Genomic DNA, 17,329 nt, shown 5'->3' on the forward strand with positions numbered 1-17,329 from the left:
TGGGTGCTGACCCCTCTTGGCTATGGGACATCCAAGCCATCTCTATCAATCTAACTGGTTTGCAGTTTTCCTGATTCTCTGTTTACCAATAAAATGTCTCTTAAACCAGTCTTAGGGAACAGAAGGCTTAGTCAAGTCCTCAGAAAGAGCACAACTGTGTACCATTCAATAGACTGTGAGCCACCAAAATTGTAGCTAGGAACTGCCTTGGGTCCCTTCTGAAAGGCTGACAGGTCATACGAGCCAGGCTACTTGATCTCCTGCTGCATTTCACTTGTAAAATGCTATTAATATCTGCCATCAATTCCTCTCAAAGGAGTGTATAAAATTTTCTGGGTAGGAATATTGCATTTAATCATTTGGTTACACCACTATATGAGTTCATTTCAAAAACTGCTGTGACTGTGAATGTGTTTGTTCACTTATACACACACACACACACACGTGTTGCCTCCTGACAGTTGCGTTAACACAATGATTTTTTTTTATTTGGATAGTATTTGTATTTGGAAATGAGTGTTAATCTTTATACGGATTTACCAGTCTTTGATCAACACATTTTCACAATATCTTACAAACCCATTTCATTGAATTAATTATAATTACTAAGGAGGACTCTCTAGAAATGGTTTGGCTTATAAAATAAGGAGCTTATCTGGAAGAGTGGTCCAGAGTTTGTTATATGACAAGCATTACTCAACAGCAAGGTCCATTTTAGTGTTAATTCTTATCATCAGTCCATTTCATCAGGAAAGGCTCTAGTTTCTTCTTAATCTTATGAATCTGTTTTTCACTCCCACCAAATAGAATAGAAATTTTTATCAGAATGAAGTTACTAGAACTTTGGGATTTTCTTCTTTCTCCATGGAATCTTTTGTTTTTTTCCCAAACCTGAACCTGAAAATAAGATAAGTGCTAAAGAAAATTAAATATTTAAGACTTCCCTCCTCAAAATGCCAAAATGACACTGAAAAACAGGTATCCAGTCAATGAACAGGTAATTATTTTAACTCTAATAAGAACCTCATGAGCCTAGAAGTAGTCTTCTGTGATGTTACAGTTTCCCTGAGGAAAGAGTAAAGTGGCAAGCACGATGGTCTTGGCAAGTTAAAGTTGATGTTAAAGTAGTTATTTTATTAGAGGAAACAGCTTATCAAAAGTAGGCACCTTTTGCTGTCCACATTCAGTCTGGGGTCAGAATCCATTCACATATGGACTTATTTTTATCAAGCCAGGCATTAAAAACACTTTATCTTGTATAACCTCACAAAAGCAATATGAACTATTCCCACACAACAGATAGGAATACTGAGGTTTAAAGAAAATTAAGCAATGTGCCCAAATTTATGCAGTAGATTTGGAATTTGAGGTCAGGCAGTTTCACTCTAGAATCTCAACTTCTACCATACTACTAATCTTTAAATGTTTGCCAGTCTATGATGTCATAGAAAGATATTTGATATTTCCCCCTAGTTCCTGACTCAGAGCTCGTAAATCTCTTGTGATGTCCTGAGTGACAAGCGTAACAGGAGCGCTTTGCCTCTTATTCTAATGAGGCAGCTCTTGTCCCTAGATAGCTTCACGAGGAAAGCTGGTCTCCAGAAAGACCAATCCTTGACTAGAAGCCTGGAATTTTCAGCCCACCCACCAACCTCCAGGGAGGGGAGAGGGCTGAAGCTGAATTAATAATTGATCATGCCTATGTGATGAAACTTCCAGAAACCCCCCAAAACACTAGGGCTCTGAGAGCTTCCAAATTGGCAAACATATCCATGTGCCAGGATGGTGATGCTTCCCAACTCCTCAGGACAGAGGCTCCTGTGCTCTGGACCCTTCTGAACCTCACCCTGTACTCTTCTTCATCTGGCTGTTCATTTGTATTTATAACAAATGGGTAACAGTAAGTAAAATGTTTTCCTGAGTTCTGTGAGTCATTCTAGCAAATTCCTGAACTTGAAGACAAGGGTTGTGGAGACACTGGTCTTTGTACTCAAGATGGACACGTTGGGGCTCAGGGCAGGTTGCCCCCAAATATGCTACAGGGCATATCGATTAATTTTTATTGAAGTTGCTTGTGAAGCAGCCAATGCAAAAAGGAAACTCTGGCCTCCTCTGCAACCCTGAAAGCAAGAAATAAATCTCTCCTCTCATGTGAAAGGTGCACTTCCTGCATCTGGATGTAGGGGTTCACACTTACTACCAGAGAGAGACAGGGAATTCAGGGCTGGACCAAGATGTCTGTATAAACAAACGTTGTTATTTCTTTACAAATTTACTACCCAAGCTCAAACTTTGCTTAAATTCCTTACTAATTAAGCACCCAAACCTAAGTTTCTTTGTCCTGTCAATCCCTCTCAAATTTATTGTTTGTGTGAAAGGTGTAAACGCTGCCTTCTTTGGCCACTTCTTAGGTCCTATTTCTGTGAAATTTCCATGAACATTAATCAAAATTTATTTCTTTTTCTCCTGTTAATCTGATTTGTATCATTTTATTATTAGTCTAGCCATAAGAATGCAAGAGAGGTAGGGCATAAATTTCCACCTCCCTGACAGTCAAAAGTGTGGATAACCTTGGGGACCCATTACTTGCAACTGGAGTGTGAAGAGAGGGCTGTCTCACGGGATTGAGACTTGAACCTATGATGCTAACTTGGGTAGTTAGTGTCACAACTGAATTAACTTATAGGACACATAGTTGGTGTCAGAATTGCTCGAGGTCAGGAGGAAAAACCCTCGCACAATCTCACAGACCAAAAGGTGGATGAGTATTTCTTTTTCATGTATATGTTTTCCACTGAAATTGCCTTTTCTATAAAACTGCTTGCTCATGACCTTTGCTAGTTTTCCTAGAGTTCTCAGTTTGTCTTTTTTCCACTCGTTGCTAAGAGCTTCTTGTGTATTAAGTTTATTAACCCTATGTCTATAGTGTGTGTTGCAAATATCGTTCCCCTGGTTTGTCAACCTTTGCCCTAATTGACTGTTTCATTTTTGTTGCACCAACAATTTCTAAAATTGCATAATCAGATATATTAATCTTTTCCTTTATGGCTCTTTACTTTTTATATCATGCTCAGAATGGCCTTCTTTAAGGATATGAAAATGTTTATGTTTTCTTCTGGTACATTTATGATTTTACAAGTTTAGGTCTTAATTTTTAATCTTTCTGGAATTTATCTTGATATATTTTGAAGTAGGATTCAAGATTTTATTTAGCCAAAATAATTAGCTGAATTTTCTATCATCCTGTACTGAGTAATCTAACTTTTCTCCACTGACTTTGAATTGCTACTTTTCATCATACACTGAATTCTCATATTTTCTTTGGTTTAATTCTGAACTCTATTCTATTGCAGTGATTTATTTTCCTATAACATTATCACATTGATTAATATGCTTTATTTACTGTTAGAGCTCCTCTCCCCTTATTACTCTTCCTTTTCAGAACCTTCCTAGCTATTCTTGCATGTTTATTCTTTCTGAGGAATTCTGGTATCATTTTTTAAAGTTTCACTTACCCTTTCACTTTCTGCATCTGCTCTAAGGTCTCTGGTAGAGTCATTCCAACTTTCAGGGAAAAAAAGGGTGATGATTCCAATCAGGACAGTCAGGCTTCCCATGAGGATGTAGGGCAGAACTCTGTTGTAAGCACCTGTAAGGCATGGGACAAAATCAATTAGATACAGGAATTATTCAGATGCTCTTGAGAATCATTTTATAAAGGTGGCAAACAGTATTTAAGAGCAGCTTTAAATCTGAATATTTACAGAAGAAAAAAAGCACGGAAAATGTCAGTTTCTGTTTGGCAAATGTCATTGCCCCCACATTTCCATAATCACTCACCTACCTGGTTTTTGCATTATCATGCAGTCGTTCATGTCAGCTGGTATTCTCTAAGCTTCTACTTAATTATGTGTGATAGATGTTCAGCTGATAGAAATTTCTGCCTACCAAAGTGGTCCTCTTGGACATTGAAGGTCATTGGAGATGGGAGATGGGAGGACACCAAGGGGCAAGAGGTTGACTAGGATGTTGCAGGGACAGGTAGTGGCTGTTATGACTGGTTGGACATTTGCTTTTGACCAAATCAGTAGGCTAGGTCCACAGAGCTGTGAGACTCTTTTAAAAAACCTAAGTAATATTTTTAATCCAGTTTAAATCAAAAAATTTCAGGCACTGTGGTTTCTGTTTGCAGCATTTGTATATCTTGGTTTTATATGAAATTGGAAGAACACTCCACCTCTCCTTTATCTGGTGTTACTTAGACAGGAAATAATAGATCCTTATCTTGCTCCCCTTCTGCCTACAGAGATTACACAGTAACAACACACCCAAGAATTTTATTTGACAAAAATGTTCATCTTGAAGCTTCTCTGAGGTCTCTGTGTCATGAACAGGAGTAGCTGTTGTGGAACAGAAAGGTTTTTCTCAGACTCCTCCATTTCTTCTGTACCAGTGGTCCACCATTAGGCCACATGACCATGCTTTGAAAGTACAGGGAAGAACAAAGGGGAAATGACACCAAAATATATAATAAAGGACTTTCTCAGGTATTGTTCAGGGCAGCTGTGTGGAATATGTTTAAAATAGGAAAATGCTTCTCTTTCTCTGTAAGGATTTAGAGTGTACTTTTTCTGAGAATTCGTGTATGTCTCTGAGGATGTGTGTGTGTGTGTGTGTGTGTGTGTGTGTGTTTGAACCAGCAGGTAACCTATGGACGACTAGGAAGAATAAGGAGCTGTGTCTACATCTCTCACCAGTAGCGTTCCTGATGGGGATTAGGCTTGACGTGCCAGAGCCTACATCCAGTGAACACCCTACTAAAGCCATTCTGTAGTGTTATTCCAGATGGATAAATTTGATTATGTAAAAACTAAAATTTCCTGCACTGCAAAAAATGTCATAAAGTCAAATTGTAGATGATAAACTAGGAAAAATATTTACAATATATATACAAAGGGCTAATATTTTTCAATTACAAAGAGCTCCCACAAATCAAAAATAAAAAGTTGAATAAACCATTAGAAAGATGAGCAAAAGACATGAACAGTCAGATCTCTTAAAAATAAATAGAATGTCAATAAATACATGAAAAATCTCTCAGTCTCATTCATAACTGAAGAAAAGGAAATGAAAGCAACAATGATACCATTTTTCACATAGCAGATTATCAATGATTAAACAACTGGATAATCCTCAATGTTGCTGAGGATGTGGAGAAACAGGCACTTTTATATATTTTATAGTTAGATTGTGAATTGGTACAATATCTAGAGGTCAATTTTGCAATATCTATGAAATTTTTAAATTGCTCCAGCAATTCATGGATCCAAATGTACAAAGGGTATGAGGGCATAGGGAATTGTTTATTGCAGTGTTATCTGTAATAACAAACCTGAAAATGGCCAACTGTCTATTCATGGGCCTACTTAAATAAATTATTTATATACATACATACATTTAAAGTCTATGTACTAACTAAAAAAAAAGGTAAAAGGGCTATATATACCAATATGGAAAGATATCCTGATACACTGTTAATTTTTTTTAAAAATTGTGAAAGAATATTTATAATATAATTTTTTGTGTGTTTAAAAACATACATATACATATATATATGGAGGAAAAAAACATCTGAAGGGCCGCTCACCAAATCGTTAATATTAGTTTCTTCTAGAGCTGTGATTTGGGGAACTGAGAGAAAAGAGGTAACTTGTACTTTTTCCAGTACTTTCTATGCTGTTTGTATTTTTCACAAGGGAAATCTATTACTTTTATATTTTTAAAAAAGAACAGACTGATAAGATGCATCTCACCAAGGTAAACAAAGTAGGGAGCAATGATGCTGCCCACTCTGGAGGCCATGGACGTGATCCCCACAGCCTTGTTCCTGACCAGGGTTGGGTAGAGCTCTGCAGTGAAGACATACAGCATGGAGAAGGCAGAGGTGATCCCGAATTTTCCTAACATGGCCAGACCAATGGACAAGAAGTTGTAATCTGGCAAAAAGAGACCCAGTGTAAACAGAGATGCTTTTAGGAGCATTATTTTCCTAATTCAGTTGCTGATATTGTCCTTTTTGCTAATACAGGAATGTTTTATAATGTAAAAGTGTTCCCCCAAATTACGCTTTATCTTCAATGTCTTACTAATTGGACATGGACAAAGACAGAGTGTGAGGGGTTGCTTTGAGCTTTGTTCTTCTGAATCATTTATGCATTCAATGACCTTTGTCCACTTTTATTTACTACAACAGTTTCATAGTAAGCTGTTAGCATGTTAATATAGTTAAGTTTAATATTTGAAGAGAAGGACTAATCCTTTTTATCTTGTTTATTGTTATTAAGAAATATATATTTCTATGCATAATACTATATATCAATAATCAGTTGACTTAACATTTTAACAACATGAAAAAATTAGACATAGGGAAAATGAGAAGCATGTATCTTTTCATGTGGTTTCTAACTACTTAAAGATTACAGACCAAATTTATACTGGAATTGACATGTACTACCAACTCAGAGAGAAGGTCTGAAGGTACCAAGAAATTGGGAATCAGGACTGTGACTCAATGAGAGAGGTTTCTACAAGGGCAATTACCGGGAGCATTACTCTTCCTCTTCAGGTGGTAATTTCTGATTCTCCGAGGCTAACTTTTATGTTTGAGGGGAGTAATTTGAACACAGGAAATCACAGAGTTTACTATCACTTGTTTAATTGACTGATGAGTTGTTTATGATGTAAAGGCTACATAAACAGGGAGCAGTGACTAATAATTAGCCCAGTGAAGGTGTGGATTTTTTCTGGTAAGCTGTTAATATTGGATAATTTCTTACCTGCAGGTACCAATTGAATTAAGAGAAGCACACCTCCTGCAAAAAGCAGTACTCCAGCTATGACATAACACCTGGGCAGGGTTTGAAGTAGCAGCCAGGCTGTAACGTAAGCTGGAACTTCAATCAAGGCAGAGAAGAAACAGTTCAGGTAGGCATCGCCATGTAAATTAGGAGTGTTGAGAGACAGAGCAAAGTAACCCACTGAGGTTAGCATCCTGAAAGTCAAGAGAAAAAAGACAAAAATGACAAAAGAATGACTTGAATTACTTCACAGTTTCATGATGATCAAGAAATTGTCTAGATCCTCCTGCCTTACAAGCAGACACTAGCCACAAATAGCTATTTAAAAGTAAATAAATTAAAATTAAATAAAATTGTAAGTTCCATTCCTCAGTGTGGCACTAGCCATACTTCAATTGCTTAGTAGCCACATGTGGCTAATAGTTACTATGACGGACAATACAGATATAGAACATTTTCATCAGTGCAGAAAGTTTTATTGGACAGCTCTAGTCTAGATATGCCAATATTCAACAATACCTCTCCTAGTCTAGTTAATTTCAAGTTTCAATATTTCCTGAAGAGTGTACATTCTCATTCCTGCAGAGCTATTATTTGAAGAAGGAGTGTTGGTCACATCAGTGAACATAAAACCTGTATTTCATTCTTACCAAGAAGAAGAAGGAGAAGGGGAAGAAGGAGGAGGAAGAGAAGGAAGAGAAGGAGAAGCAGCAGCATAGGTAATACTGTGGGATCCACTTACAGTAAATTCCAACTGATTTAGTAAAACTCATTTTAGGGAAAAAAGAGAAAGCCCCATATTGCTTCAAAGTATCACAGAGTGCATATTTCCATATCCTGTCTTTATAGTTAACTTCCATGTAAAAGCTTCTCTGTGGAAGAAAAACCATACTATGCAGAAATTTGCTTATTATTAACATGACTGAAAAGCAGAGGGCTTCTGAAAAATGTTTTCAGGAACACTGTTGGATCTTTTTATACATACTCTACTAGGTTGGGTAGCACAAGAGCTAATCTAAAACAATTTTTAAAAACTGAAGCTTTAATTGCTCTAGGGATCTTAGTGATTTTCACATTAGGTAAGGAGAGTAGCCTAGATAAAACTAGTGACTAGTTTATTACTGGCTCAGTAGTGCCACTACTTGAGATACATTTCCATCAATGATATATGCTGACATGTAAGAACTAAGGAGGTCTATTTTGAGGAAAGCCATATGCCTAGGACACACTTGCTTAATTCAGAGGCATAAACTCTGTCATTGACTTCTTCTAATTGAAGAACAGGATGGCCCTAAAAATAGACAAGCTGCAGTCTGGACCTACTCTTTTTAGTGCTGCCATCATGGGGTAGGCATGTTCTTTTTTCCTTCTTCCTCATTTCTTGGCAGATACATTATTAAATCTAGTCTACAAAGTCAATTCAGTATTTCTATGCCTTAAAATCACTTGGTAGATGGCTATTAGCAAGTATTAAAAGATTGTCAAAACTCCAATCCAGGCACTGGGGATTCAAGTTATTCCAGCCTTACTCATCAGTTGCCAGTACAGCTTCAGGAAACAGGAGCTGAATTAGCATCTTGGCTTCAGGCACCAGGGACCTCATAAATCTTTATCCCAGGAACCTTGGGAGGGATGGGGAACCCTTTCCCTGTGGGTCACAGTATTGCAGACTTAAATACTGTCCCTTGTGACTTTTTTTTTTCAGTAACCAGTTCCATGAATTAAATTGAGGCCTTCCCAAATAACTTAGAATTTTAAAATTTTAGTTTCATCTCAGGAAGACCTAGGCCTTGCCCTGATCATCCCTTGAATTAAAGAAAATTAGCTGTATATTTACATGTAAAATCAAAAAACTAAATCTATTTAATCAAATGAATCTATATACAAAACAGAAACAGACTCACAGACATAGGAAACAAACTTAAGGTTACCAAAGGGGAAAGGGAGGGTAAGGGGAAAATTGGGAGTATGGGATTACTAGATACAAACTACTATACATAAATATGCAGCAAGGATTTACTGTATAGCACAGGGAACTATATTCAATATCCTGTGATAACCTATAATGGAAAATAATCTAATATATATATATATACACACACAACTGAATCACTTTCCTGTACACCTGAAAGTAACAGACCATTATAAATCAACTATACTTCAATAAAAACAATTGAAACTAAAAAGTTACAAGGCTCTGAGGTGGGGAATCTCTCCAGGATAAAATCTCTCTGTGGCCCTATGATGTGTGTGCAGTAAGAGGCTGAGGAAGGAATTTCTACTAAGAAGGAAGTAAGACTGCCAGACCTCATTATAGCAGGTGCTCCCCAGATATTAGCATCCTTCTTTCCAGAAAAAATCAGACACCTCCTCATGCAGCTTACAGCCATATGACCTTTTGGCTTTTGTACCACTTGGAGTATACAGCTCTAGAGCACGCCCCCGAAGCATAACCCTGTTATCACAACAAAGCAAAGCTCCTATGAAACTACTGGGAACTAGCAGTCCTCCTGGAGAGCTCTGGGGGTGGTGCCAGGCACAGACAGGATCATGCTAACGCTTGATGCTTCCACAGGACTTGTGAAAAATGCAGATTGCCAGGTCCCACCATGGGCCTGCTTCATCTGAATCTTTCCTGGAGACTGGCCTGGGAATCTGGATGTTTAAAGGGATGACTGTGATAAGCATCCAGGTTTGGAAACCTGAGAACAAGAACATTCTTGTATCCACTGCTTGTTTGTCTCTGGCCTGTACAGAGCCACTAAAATGCCTTTGGACCAGGCTGAAGGTGCTTCAGAAGAGAAGCCAGAGAAGCTCAACATCTCCTTCCAAGCTGATACTACTCTATATTTTTTCCTGTTCAAATTAATGCCACTGCCCCTTACATGAGATAAGAAAACACAGCTTTTAAGAGCACACACTTTGGCACCAGAAAGACTTCGGAAAAGCACAAGCTCCCTTTCCCTCCACAGGCTCATCTAGTTGACACTCGATGTGCCTTGTGGCAGGAAGAAACCAGGCGTGCTGTCACAAGCGAATTTTCACACTTGCCTTTATTTTTACTTGTCTGTAACTATTTATCTCTTCTATATTTTATTCTTGCTTTCATCCATGTAGGTCTGATCTTTAATACTAGACTATAAGTTCCTCAGAACAAGAGTCAGACCACATATCCACTAAATATCAACAAACACCCAGGACAGCTCTGAGATGCACAAGTGTTAGACACTCCCAATGTTATTTTTGTATCTAGTCAAACTGACAAAGGCTGGGAATGGAATTCTTGATCTGAAGAGCAAAGCATTAAGATATATTTGCCCTGGCAGCCCTTTGAGAGCTTGGGTTCATGGCCACTGTAATTAATCCTCCGGTCATCACCAAGGTATCTGCTCCTGTCAAAGGCCACAAAGACCAGGGATGGAGGAAGCCCTCAGGGTAAGGCACTGGCATGCCTGCCTCCCTTCACAGAGTCCTGCTTTCTGGGGTGGCCTGGAGCACAGATGTGAGCATGGGGAAAGCAAGCAGACTAAGAAGCATATGGTCTTGATGGGGTTTCCTGAGCAGCCCCCCACCCTTCTCCTAGCCAAGAGTGCCCTGCCCCACCCTCTCCATCCATCTGTGTGTCCTCCCTGGTTTGGACTCTTCAGCCCTGAGTCACTGCTTGCTTTCTCTGCTGGATCACAGTGTCCACTCACTGGGTACTTCCTCCCTCATGTCATCCTTTATCTTCCATCGAATCCTCTTGACACTCAGTTACATTCTCTGCTCCTTAAGCACAGAAACTATGTCTAATTTTTCTTGTTTTCTCTAGGAGTTGGCACGGGGCATGGCTGAGGACACTGTGAGTCCTCACTGACTGTCAGGAAGTGCATCTGCTTCCATAGGATACCAGCTGTTTTCTCGTGGCCTCCTGCCTGCAGGGGTGAATCCTCCAGCCTGAGCTCTCAGGCATCAACATGACACAGCAGGACTAAAGACATGCACAACTTCCTCAGCAGGCTTTGGTAAGATTCAGGGGACAGTGGGGAACCCGTGGGTGGAATACCCCTCAAACACATTTTTCCCACTTAAACTGGACATTTGAAAAACAGCTGTATGTATCTGCATCAATGGTATGGAGCAAGACCAACAAAAAGTTGAAGATAAGCTTGCAAAAGGGAAAGGAACTAGTATTTAATCAACACTTGTTCTTTGCTAAGCAGTTTACATATATTATTGCACTTACTTGGCCCACGGCCCTTTGAGGTAGGTTTTATCTCAGAACTTCATCATTATTGTGTCTCTAAGGCCTTGAACAATGCCTGGTACATAGTGGGCACCCAAAACATAGAGTCAAATTAAAGTCCATGATCAAGAATGCATAGATGATTTCAAGAGGAAACATCTGCAAAGGCTTACCTCCATAGGATCAAAAACCATGACTGGGACAGCTACGTTGTTCACTTTTGCAGCTTTTTGGATGGTATCTTCAGCTTCTTTAAATCTTCTCTGGGATATCAGCCACCGGGGAGATCAGTAATAAACCTAAAATTCACTTTTAATGGTTTATAATTTTTCACAGTAGCAAGGTTTGATGTTATTAATTGTACGTTGCCCCCGAGTAATTTTTATTTTGTAAAATGCTAGTTTGTCTTTTTAAAGAACATCAGGAGGGAAGCCTCATGTGAGTTCCATTGATTGTAGGAACAAATAAAAGTACCTTCAAGCTTCAAATTTTTGATCAAATCATAGAACCGATCATCAGTTGTGCTCGAAGCCCAGACCAGACTTTAAGGGGTAACACTAACTGTGGGCATGTTTAAGCCAGGGCAGCTGGAGTATGCCGTTCAAAACATCATAGCCAGTGTGGCTTAAGAGAAACACAGCCTAGGGTCTTTTCAGTGTGTCTATCCCTGGGAGCATCCCTGCTGCCCCAGCTGGTGATGCTCACAAGTTTATCGGGTAAGAGAGGGCATCTGTGTTCCTCAGGCTTTTCCGGCAGTCAGAGGAGGAGGTGAGCATACTGACATCCTCCTGCAGGCTGTCCCCAGGGCTTTCAACAGATTCCCAGCTCAGTGAGCACCCAGAACAGTTTTGGGGAGACAGACAATGTTGTCTTATTTTTTTTTAATGTCTAGAAACATAATTTTTTATTATACAATCTATCCACATTTTAAGTGATGCTCAAACACAGTTGACTTCTTTCCTAATTTTTCTATTTTTTCTATTTCTTTTCATCATGCTTTATTTAATTTTCCTATTCTTTCCTCGTTTTTATTTCTCAGAATTGCTTAGCCATCCTTCTGTCCGGTCTTGTTGCTCTTGCTTTCCTTAGCTATTTGTCAGTACTTAGTTATCCTAGAAAACAAGTTATATGTAGCAGATACCGAGACCTCCTGTAATTAATGGGCCCCTCCAAGGCCTCAGTAGGGATTACCTCAGAGCAAAACACAACATACAGAATGGCCAACCCCCAGCTTCCATTCCCAGCCTACTACTAGCATATGAGTTGAAAAATGAATCCAGTTTGCATTTTTCAGATTGTACCCTTAGTTGGTCCCTGTAGCAACTGTAATGATGGGAGGTCACTGACCTTCAGTAGTTAGAGCTGTGCCATCCAAAAGAACTTTCTGTGGTGTTCTGTATCTGAGCTGTCCAATAGAGCAGCCACTACACGTGTGACTATTGAGCTGGTGTGACTAGTAGGACTGAAGAAACTAATTTTAATTTATTTACTTTTAATTAAATGGCTGCCTGTGGCTAATGGTGACTGTATTAGTGCAGAATTAGCAGTTTTACCCCACAACCACCGTATACTGCAATGGGCACTTCTGCTTCTGAGAGATATCTTTTCCCAACCAGGTTGTTCTTAGAAATATCCTACCTTTCTTACTAGGGGCTCTCAGGGCCATCACTGGCCTCAGGTTCCTAATACTTAGTCAGCTAGATATTGCAGAGCTTTTCCCATGTTGCACCTGTGGGCTCCTTCCCCACCCATTAAGCACATACTCCATTCATACCTAGCCACTTATTGCCAAGCCTTTTAAGGGAATGTGGGACATAAAAAATCCCCAGACTACCTACAGTAGCTCTGTGTAGGTTCCTGCCCACTGTACTCAGGGTTGCTGCCATCTCTACTTTTGAACTGCCACGGTTTTTTGGTGCATGAAGAATCAAGTCTAGCTGATCATTTCAAGTTAGTGGAGGGCCAAATGAGGTTGTACACTCTAGCCTCTTCATAGATTTAATCCAGATTGAACAGGGGAAGGGTATTGCTGGAGAATTCACATCACATATCGAGTAGGCAGCAGGGATCACAGTAGTCCAAAGCACTTCCCACATCATCCCAGCCCACCCAGACGGATAAGCATTGCTTCAGAAAGTACCACCATCAAGGACAAGACATTCAAAAGAAAGCTATTTTGTTTTTATAGGAAAATGATAAGACAGTTGTTAAACTTTCAGGGCAAGCACCCAGCTTATTTGTCCTGGCCCCGGGCCGCCTTCTGTCTGGGGCAGTCCTGTCCCTGGTACAGAGTGCCCACAGCCAGGAGTACTCATGAACCAGCCCGTGGGCAACAGAAGGGAGAACACTCCTCAGGGCAAGAGTAAGGCAGCTCCTTGTGGGATGGACCTTCTTTGCTAGAAACTCAAGGGGCTGGCCTAGCAGAGCTGTTCCTTGCAGTGATGTTTGGTTCTGAGGCAAAGATCCAAGTCCCAGAAATTAAAACCCCTATTAGTCTCTTATGGCCAATCAGGGCCCTTTTATTTTTGTACTCTCTCTCTCTCTCTGATAGAATCATACACTAATAAGGATGATTATAACATTTTCAAAGTACTTATCTCTTATGCCAAAATGACAGCTAGAGCCAGGGAACACAGATTATTAAAAGCATTCATCTGAAGAGGCAGAAAGTAACCTTTGAATAATATTGTCTTATGTCTTGAGAGACCCTATGGTCACCAACATCTTTTACAATAAATTCAGTTAGCAAGGGGGTTGTGGAGAGATGGAGGGTGTGATGATGATGATGGTGATGACTCTCATTCCAGAAAACTTCCCTGCTCACAGACTGGGTCAGGAACTCAAAATAGTATCTACCCCCTAACACACTACCTCTCAAATTCTAGGGAAGTAAGAAAAAATTTCTCTCTCTCCCCCATGCACACCCATGCCAAGAATCTGCACTGGTTAAACCACAGCAGTCTTAGAGGCACCCAAAGGACAGTGGTTCGGAGTGGTCTAACTTGAGCCACGTGATCCAACAAGGCCAGGAAGTACTACCTGTCAGCCTCTACGGCTGCCTGACAGTTGCAGCAAGATGAAGGCCCTGCTGGGAAATCTCCTAAGGCAGTGTGACCACACGACGGGGCAACCACGAGGGCTAATGAGTTCCAAAAAATGACCATTGTGTGTAAGCAGGTAGAGATGAAGCAGTTCAGCAAAAAACAGTCACTGCTGGGAGATTTGACTATGATATCATGAGACCAAACCAAGACTAATTAATAAGAGAGAGAGAGAGAGTGCCAGACCCACCAATGGAAAAATAATCCCCTTTCCTCTTGCTTAAATATGAAAAAAAACAAAAAAATGAGGAATTCCCCCAAAAAGAGGGTATGGCTAAGGACTTTATTCCATTATTCTTAATCTTTTCTCTCACTTGAAATTTCCCACTTAATCACACTGGGTGAAAATGGGGCCAGTATCTCAACACTTTGTTATTCCTACACTGCTGTGTCAAAATTGGGCTGGAGGGTTGTAGGGGGAGAGAAGAAAACATTTCTCCAACAACTCATTAAACAAAAGCAATTCTCTCCCCCTTCAAGACAAAGCAGATAAACAGGCACATCTTAGATGCTAATCATCACATGATAGGGATGCTTGAAGAAGCTACATTAGTTGAAACCATAAGGAGAAAGAGGTTTGCTAGAGAGAGAAAAGTGTCAAAAGAGCAGGGCGGGGGCAAAATTAAAAACAACCAAGCCCACAGTATCATCTCCACAAACAACAACCAGCAGTAACAGACAAGAATGGGGAGAGCCTGAGTGGGAACTGGGTTTCCTGAGAACCGAGCTTTGTGGGCCGGTGGAGAATCACACCCCAGCATGCGGGCTCCCCCCATCACAACGAGGCAAATGGTCTCTGGGCTTCGAGGTCGCAGCTCACTGCAGTGAGATCAGCAAACCCATGCTAGGATCAGCACCAGGCTCTCGGCTCCAGGCTGCTGGCCCGCAGCAGGGGGCTGTCTGGGATGGAGCCTCACTCATCACCACAGCGGGACACACAGCACCCCGGCACTGTCAGCACCAGCAGCAGCATCCACCAGTCTCTGATGAAGTAAGCAAACAGTGGCAGCAGCATGTAGCCAACTGCAAAAAATGTGCACACTCCTAACGTAGAGAATATAATACAAACTGACTTGCCAAGAATTTCTGCTCCTGTTCAAAACAAGGGAGGAGTATTAGAATTTTAACTCATTTTAATATTTGCTTTTCACATCATTACCTGGCAGGCAGAGTTCAAAATGCAACCACGTAGGAAAGGGAAAAGGTGTTTGTTTTATGGCCTCTGCAGAGCAGGAGCAGTCAGGGTGGAGGAAGGTGGGAAATGACCCAAGACTTATCACCTAGAGAAGCATGAGTTTTGTGAGATTTTAAAGGAGTCATAGATTTTTATTTTTTTAAGGCCACCTCATGTCATAGAAACATCATGCCCAGCCCCAGGAGGTAATCTCTTCAGAGAATGTCATATTTCCAAAGTAAGAGCCCCGAGGTAAGTAACAGAAAGGGTGTCCCAGGAGATGTGGCGGCTCTTCCAAGGGCTGCATGCGTGGTGGTGCATTCAGCCCTTCCCACAATTCTCCACTGTAAGTAAGCAGACTCCAGTCTCTTGGGAAACAATGGAGCGTTCAGTTAGTGAGTCGGGTTAGGACACACTTAGCCATCTTCAGCCCTGGGAAACAATAAACGGGAGCCAGCTGGCTCTGGAGGAGCAGGGAGCAGGTCCCTGGCACCTAGGGCTGAATTCTGCTGCAGCAACACTGTGCCCAGGGATCAACCCCAGGCGGACACAGCCCATGCAGACCAAGGGAAGACAAGAAAGACCTGCTCTACTGGCCAGGCTGGCGACAGCCCTAGAGCTGGCCACACACTTTGGGGCTCACAGAGCTTTCCCACACCACCACAAAGGCCCAAGACTGTTCGGTGCCCCGCCCTGTTTTGGGAAAGGCTCCTGCTCTGCTCAGCACCACAGTGGGTGGTTTAGCTCCAGTTCTTCCAGAGACATTGCCTGCCCCTTGGGGCACTTGGTTTGAGACAGGGAGTCCAAGAACAAGCTCCTTTTGTTGTCACAGAGCTCCAGGCCCTTTCCAGAGTTTACTCTTGGTCCTCTGCCCTGGGGTGGAGATTTGGCCAATGGCAATGGCTCCATCTTTTGAGATCTGCCCATCACTATAGAGAAATAGCCCAGAAAATACAAAACAGACCATTCAAAGGTCATTCAGGCTTGGCTTTCCACAGAAATTTTCTCAATTGTGTTTATATGCCCTGAGCACAGGCTAAGGAATTAAGGGCTAATTCCAGAGCAGCAGTAAAATCACTACTTTGGCTGGTGTCTCTTTCTCGCCACCTGTTCCTGTCCCCACCTCTCTTCTTTCTCATTCAGCATAACTGAAGATGTGCCTCAGTGTTTTCCTCTTGAACTGCCGTTTCTAAAAGCTGGACTGATAGAAACGGCTAGTACTGTGTACTCCTTGCATCCCAGACTGCAGAGAGTAGCCTTAATCACACAGGGCATTTCTCAGCCTCTAAATTCACTTCCAGGGATAGGGCCAGACTTCTTTGAGGATCGTGAGTGTTATTTCCAGATCTTTTCTTACCTCATTAATGACCTTCCTACCACTTCATAGGAAGACTCACCATGCCATAGGGGAATGATATGGGAATGAATAGGGGGTGATTTATTCCTAAGCAGAGATTCAGAAGGGAAGCAGCAGAGGATGTGACTATGGAAAAGAGAAAGTGTACAGGACCAAGTGAAAATCTTGTAGACTCATGAGGCCAAGGAGCTCCCTTAAACTTCCATGCCCCTGATAAGAGAAGAGAGAGAAGTTACACCACTGGATTCCTGGATACTCTCCCTCTCTAAGCTTGGATCTCAGGCCAGAACAGAGCTGTTCTAACTTTGCAGAGTACTCACAGGGACAGAAGAATTATTAAATAAATCTACCCTGCCTCTGCCCTTCTGTGGAGCAACACGAATGGCACAAACCTGAATAATCCCTTGTTAGCACAACTTTACACTCTGACTTCTAGACAGTCACCTTTCCTTGAAGATTATCATCACCATCATCATCATCTTCTTCTTCATAGCTAGCATTTTTTTTTGAGCAGGCCCTTTGAGCCAGGTTCCAAGCTAAGTGTTTATGTATATTATCTCTTTGAGTCTTCACAATAATTACATAAGAACTAATATTGCTTCTATCTTACACATC

At 41.0% G+C, this 17,329-nt stretch overlaps 1 protein-coding gene across 1 annotated transcript in view; it reads right to left on the minus strand.

The window, feature by feature from the left end:
* Window positions 1-447: 447 nt before the first annotated feature.
* The window catches only part of SLC22A4 (solute carrier family 22 member 4), a 39,377-nt gene continuing 22,495 nt past the window's right edge, over window positions 448-17,329 (minus strand). The window contains 10 exon segments of the mRNA XM_072957445.1: window positions 448-897; window positions 3,516-3,563; window positions 3,565-3,649; window positions 5,814-5,996; window positions 6,837-7,102; window positions 8,417-8,433; window positions 10,516-10,547; window positions 11,252-11,382; window positions 15,105-15,126; window positions 15,129-15,275. Of these exon segments, the coding sequence (XP_072813546.1) occupies window positions 822-897; window positions 3,516-3,563; window positions 3,565-3,649; window positions 5,814-5,996; window positions 6,837-7,102; window positions 8,417-8,433; window positions 10,516-10,547; window positions 11,252-11,382; window positions 15,105-15,126; window positions 15,129-15,275 (1,007 nt within the window). The 3' untranslated portion in view covers window positions 448-821.

This window comes from Vicugna pacos, chromosome 3 (genome assembly GCF_048564905.1).
Source record: "Vicugna pacos chromosome 3, VicPac4, whole genome shotgun sequence".
In the NCBI taxonomy this organism is placed as follows: domain Eukaryota; kingdom Metazoa; phylum Chordata; class Mammalia; order Artiodactyla; family Camelidae; genus Vicugna; species Vicugna pacos.